We start from the raw sequence: 6,000 nt of genomic DNA, 5'->3' as shown, positions 1-6,000 counted from the left end.
TTAAGAATCTAAACATAATTATTTTGAAAGGTTGGCAGAGCTTGATTCTTGCTATAATCAAGTTATTTCCAAGTTTACTGTTTTAAACATGTTTAAAACATGAATGTTTGTAATTTCTTTACCTGTATCATTTTAAACAACCAAGCATGTCCTACTTTTTTGTTTTATAACATGAACAAGAAATCCAACCAGCGCAAAAATTAGAGTTCAGGTCTTTAGCACACTCAACTGTGGATTTAAAAAAGCGATTATTTGTTAAAGCATGCAGAAAAGTGTAACGGAATAAAAACCACACCTGACAAATATGTTGGTTACATTCCAAACATGTATAACCAATGAACATGGCCTAGACTTGTTTTTTTATTGGTATTCACTTCAGTAACTTGAAACCACAGATATAAGCAGTATATAAGCAGAGTTTACAAGTAAACACAGAGTATACATGCAAATTTCTGTCCACAAAGGTCACATGTGCAGGTACATGAATTAGAAGCGTGCGTCTAGAATTATGGCCAAACTGTTTTTAAAATGCAGAAATGCAAAATTACATCTTGAAAATATGAAGAGATGGTCTACACACTTCAAAAATCAAGTGGTGCTTATACCAGAGATGTATGAGAGCTACAGGATTCAAGTGACAAGCAGTAAGATCTCAAGAAATTAATACTGGTCAAAGAGAACAAGAATATTTTTACATTTCACTGAAAATACATTGACTACTAGAATACGAAATCTAGCAGGAACTTAGGGGAAAAGAATTACAAAATCTAAAGACAATTACTTAATATTCTTATTACCTAAACAACAGCATAATAAAAGAAAACTGCACCTGCATCGTAATTGCCAATCTTATTAATGAAATTCTCCAAAAATGAAATGTAACCAAAAGCTTCAAATTCCAAATGAAAAGTCTGCTAAGGCTCAGATTAAAATGTGGAATGTTTCAAATGAAAGTAATAAAAATACAATTGGTTTTGTTCTTTATTGAATGGAATCAGAGTTTTTGACATTACTTTGAAGCTTGGAAAGACTAAATTTCATTTCTCTGAATGTTTCTACATCTTTTTCTCCTTAGTGGTGCAATTTATCTTTAGTAGCTTACAACATAAGTCTCTAAACAAAGTGACTTTGTCTGTTGCCATTCTTATAAAACAAAATCTACTCTTCATTAACTTAACTATATTTTTGCTATAACATTTAAACACATGAAGAGACATCTAAGTATTATTCCACTAAAACAAAAGAGTACAATATTTTTCTTCTAACTATCAGTACTTTTTTAAAAAAAGGTTAACATTAAAAACAAAAAACCATTATTTTCTTTGAAATCATTAAGCTTCTTGCACATCTCAAGCTTCCTTCTTCTGTCTGCGCTCTTCAGCTAATTTATTCAGAAATCTCTGAAAAGTGAAAAAGAAAAAGAAAAAGGGGAAAAAAAAAAAAAAAAAAGAATTACAGGGATTAAGTCACCTAAAAGAAAAACAACAAATGGATAGTAGGGACCCATTTCCAAAACAAATGCTGTATCCAAGTTTAGGGACTTGAGTGTAATTGAAAATATAACCTTATCAATATTTTCAAGAATGAGTTATCTTACTTGTCAGTGTACAAACTAAATTTGTTCAGAGGACATCACAGTAAAGCATGAAAAATGACAAAAGATGAAAACCTAGTATTTCAACAAATGATTAATCTTAATCTTTAGAGATGAGAAACAAAGACAATAGTCAGACAGAAGAACTAGTATTATTCTAAAAATAAGATTAAAAAAACATAGCTTCATCTAATGATCTATCCATCAAATGAGCAGCTACCACCCTAGATGCTGCCAACCAAAATAATTTAGGTTTGTGGGCCACTTGGTCTCTGTTGCAAATATCAGTTATTCTACTATGCATCTCCAGCAGTCAGGAAAAAATATTAATTAGGGAAGGTGACTGTGTTCCAAAATAAAATTATAAAAGCAGACAGCTGAGGCCATACAGTATTACTTGCTGACTCATGCATTATTTAGACAAGTGGCTTAGAATCTGGTGTTCCTAGACATTAAGAAATCCATTTAATAAACTAATGTAATAACAAAACATGGATTTTTACAATCTAACCTAAAACACTAATTTCGTTTTAAAAACTTGATTGCAATCTATTATACCCATTGTGTATCTTTAATAACAAACAGAAAATAAAAGTCTGCATAACAGAACTAAGGTTGACTCTCGTTTCTGAATATAACATATGCAATCAAAATGGCTTTTTTCTCCAAGCATCTGGGTAAGTAGGGGCTATTCAGGCCCCACACTTCACAAATGAATTTTAGGAAGGGAAAACTGTCATTTCTATTCATTGAGATCCCAATGACTAAGGGACTTGGGACCTGGGCCTTACAGCATTCTCTTTGAGACTCCTCATGCATAGATAATAGGATCCATGCACAAAGAAAATGGGAGCAAAGAGAACGCCCCTATATGTCTTATGGTGTTACCAGGGACACTTGCAGACCTTCCTTGATGTGTATTTGTATCCTATCTGATTATAATGGATTATAAGTTTAGTTAATAGTCTCCATGAGTTCCGCAAGTCATTCTAGTGAATTATCAAAACCCATGGGGAGCAAGCAGTGAGCAGCAGAGAGGCTGGGCATTTACCTCTTTGTGTTCAAATTTGTAGAAATGCAATTCTGGATATTGTTGTTAAGTGCCATTAAGTGTTAAAATTTCAAATAAGCAGCTGGTAAGGTTGAACTGCTGACCTTAAGGTTAACAGTCCAGTATTTTAGGGTCAAATAGATAAAAGTGCCACAAAGGTGACCAATGTGGGATTCATAAAAGTGGGAATTCAAGTTAACAATTTGGATAAGCCTTATGTTGGTGATTATTTATAGTCATTTATCATCTAGTAACAAGATTATTTATATCATGCTATATAAATAATTCCTGAGTAAAATTAAAGAGAAAATGATATTCAACTTCAATAGGAACAAAAATCTGATTACAGAAAATATTGTTCAGATATTATCAAACACCTAATTCCTCTCACCATTTCAACACTGTCTTAATTAATTCATAGTTTTGTCCCAGTTTAAAAACCAGAGCAAATAAAACACCATTCCCCACCCACCATATCTTTAAATAAAAAAATCTCAAACCCACTGCTATGGAGTCGATTCAGACTCACAGCAACCCTATTTAGGGTTTCAGAGACAAAATCTTTATGGGAGCAGACAGACTCGTCTTTCTGCTTCAATGCGCCTAAAGTGGGTTTGAACTATTGAAATAAAATACCAATGCCTAACCCCAGCGCCACCTGGGCTTCCTTATAATGGTAAAAGACAGCCACATTAAAAAAAAAAAAGAAAAAGAAAAAAAAAAGAAAAAGAAAAAAAAAAGACCAACAAAAATAAAAAACAAGAACAAAAAGTGATAGACAAAAAAATGGAATAATTTTCTAAATGTAGGCCTTTCTTTATCCATCTAGTCAACAGAGAGGAGTGAGTGGGCCATGTCTGATGAATGAATCACCTGGGGGGATTATCTTGTTAAAAGGTGGACTGGGCTGGAAATGCAAATTCTCAGCAGGGGTTTGAACCAGAATGAACTAGTTCAAAGGCCTGGATCTATAACTGATTAAAAGTAAAGGTTCATCAATAATGAAAGTGAAATGTTATCTCTAGGATAATGTACTGTGCTGGTTTCACAAAGGGCACTACACACATTTTACTTATATATCCCAACTATTTTCATTCATGACTTAGTAATTTTAACAAAAAACCTCTCCTTTTAGATTCAGCCTTACCTTTAATTTCTGATAATGAGGAAGGCTGCTGCAATGAGTATTCTTTGCAACGTCTTCATTTGTATAAAAGAGTGAACACAGCTTACAGTAAAACCCTGTTTTAGGTATCACATAGTCTATACCTAAAAACACAAACATATATTCTTAAAATTTAAGTTAACTCAAGATTTTTATTAGTATTCTCAAATCTATTTTCCTGCTAGTGTAAATTTGAATATTGAAAACATATTTGTGAGAAGTCCAAGTGGCCCAAGGTTAAAAAAAACAAAAACAAAAACAAAAACAAAAACAAAAAAAATCAACAACAACAACAAAAAAAAAGTGAAATAAAACCCATGACACTATTAGTTGAGTTTGTACTTATAAATGATATTTAAGGTCCCTCGTAATTATACTCTTAAAGGATAGAAATTTAACACAGAAAAAACAAAGCAATGCTATATTTTCAGAAACATTTATGAGGAGAAAAGAACAACATATTGTGGGTATGGGAACATAAGATAATACAAGATCAGAAAACATGGCAAAGAGGAAAGATAGAAAATATTAATTAAGGTTTACAAATTGTTTCACATAGAAATAAAGTTATTTTAAAATTCTACTGGAGCTTGTAAGACCAATTTTAAAAAGCATATAGTAAAGTAAGGATTTTTTATGTGGGGGAGTAGGAAAGAGAAAGAACAAAGTCTTAAATCTCACCAACGGGAACATTGGGCTGATATGGTCCAATTCTATACTCATCTGGAATTGTATAATCCTCCTTGTTATCATCACTTTGGCCATCTGCATTTTCACTTGTATCTTTGTTGGGATCATCAGCATTCTCAGATTCAGCGCCTGTCTCTCTATTTTCCTCATTTTTAATTCCATTTTCCAACGCTGCTTCGTTTTCTTGATCAAGTTCCTCGATCTTGTCCACCTTAATTTCAACCAAACCATCATAATTTTTGTCACCAGATTTAAATGCCATGCCCGATTTACGAAGTTTCTGAAGTTCCGAATCTTCCTCATCACCAACCTCATCTAGAGTGACAAAACCTTCCATACTCCCTGGGAAACGACGCTGTTAAAAAAGACAAATTTACTCTGCAACAATTATCCTGCAGCATTCCTTCCATTTGTTTTACTTGAAAGGAAAGGAATAGCGTCTTTGTCTTTAGTCAATTCTCTCAAAAAAAATTTTTTTTATAACTTTCTCATCCCCAATTTACTGATGATTCTTTCACTAAACTATGGAAGGCCTGCCTCACACTATAGCCAAAAAAAAAATTATCCAAGGACATTCATATTCTAAACTTCTGAGATTTTGTCCAAGGACTAATTTGATAAAAATTGTTTGGTGATGTTCTCTGCAACTAAGTAGTACCTCATAATATGAAAAGCCTGTTTAAAAGAACATTCAGTGTGGCTGGTTGGCTGTGTGCCGTGCAGTCGGTTCCGACTCATAGCGACCCTGTAACAGGGTTCCAAGGCTGTAAATCTTTACAGGAACAGAACGCCTCATCTTTCTCCCGCGAAACAGCTGGTAGTTTCGAACTGCTGACCTTCAGTTTGCAGTCCAATTCGTAACCAGTATGCTACCAGAGCTCCTTTAAAATAGTATAGTGGTTAAGAAATCAATCTCTGGAACCTGATTGCCCAGCTTCAAATTTTGGCACTCCAATTTAGAAGCTGTAGGGCATGGGAGATATTACTGTTTTCTCTGTGCTATACTTCCCTATTTATAAGTGGCTTAATAAGGGTATTTGCCAATATATGATTATAAAGATCTATTAATACGTATGTTGTTAAGCACCATCAAGTTAGTTCTGACACATGGTGACTCTGTGTAGGGTTTCTAAGGAGCGGCTTGTGAGTTTGAACCACCACTCTTGAGGTTCAGTGCTTATTCTACAGTATCACAACACAAAGACCCCAATAAACACATACATTAAGTGCCACAGAGTCAAGTTCTGACGCAGAGCGACTCTTTAGGGTTTCCAAGGAGTGGTATGGTAGGCTTGAACCACTGATCTTTGTGGTTGAAACACTGTACTCCTTTACTACACATAGACCCTTAAAAGTATTAAAAATCATGTAATTCTTTAAGTGTTGACAAATTTTGAACATTTATTACATGATTTATTACTTTTTAAGGTCTATGTTTATGTAAGAGTCCAGTGCTAACCATGAATTAAATCAGGTAAAATTTAATTCTTAAAGTACTCT

General features: G+C 33.6%; 1 protein-coding gene across 4 annotated transcripts in view; it reads right to left on the bottom strand.

Moving 5' to 3' along the window:
- Positions 1–313: 313 nt before the first annotated feature.
- The window catches only part of MATR3 (matrin 3), an 86,255-nt gene continuing 80,568 nt past the window's right edge, over positions 314–6,000 (bottom strand). For all 4 annotated transcript variants that reach the window (XM_006866129.1, XM_006866130.1, XM_006866132.1 and 1 more), the window contains 3 exons: positions 4,492–4,711; positions 3,793–3,914; positions 314–1,400 (listed from right to left, as the gene is read on the bottom strand). In XM_006866129.1, the coding sequence (XP_006866191.1) occupies positions 1,350–1,400; positions 3,793–3,914; positions 4,492–4,711 (393 nt within the window). In that variant the 3' untranslated portion in view covers positions 314–1,349. The remainder of the gene's footprint in view (positions 1,401–3,792; positions 3,915–4,491; positions 4,712–6,000) is intronic.

This window comes from Chrysochloris asiatica, unplaced genomic scaffold (genome assembly GCF_000296735.1).
Source record: "Chrysochloris asiatica unplaced genomic scaffold, ChrAsi1.0 scaffold00087, whole genome shotgun sequence".
NCBI classification, from domain to species: domain Eukaryota; kingdom Metazoa; phylum Chordata; class Mammalia; order Afrosoricida; family Chrysochloridae; genus Chrysochloris; species Chrysochloris asiatica.
The sequence above is the reverse complement of the archived record's forward strand: the minus strand, read 5'-3'. Positions and strand labels throughout refer to the sequence as shown.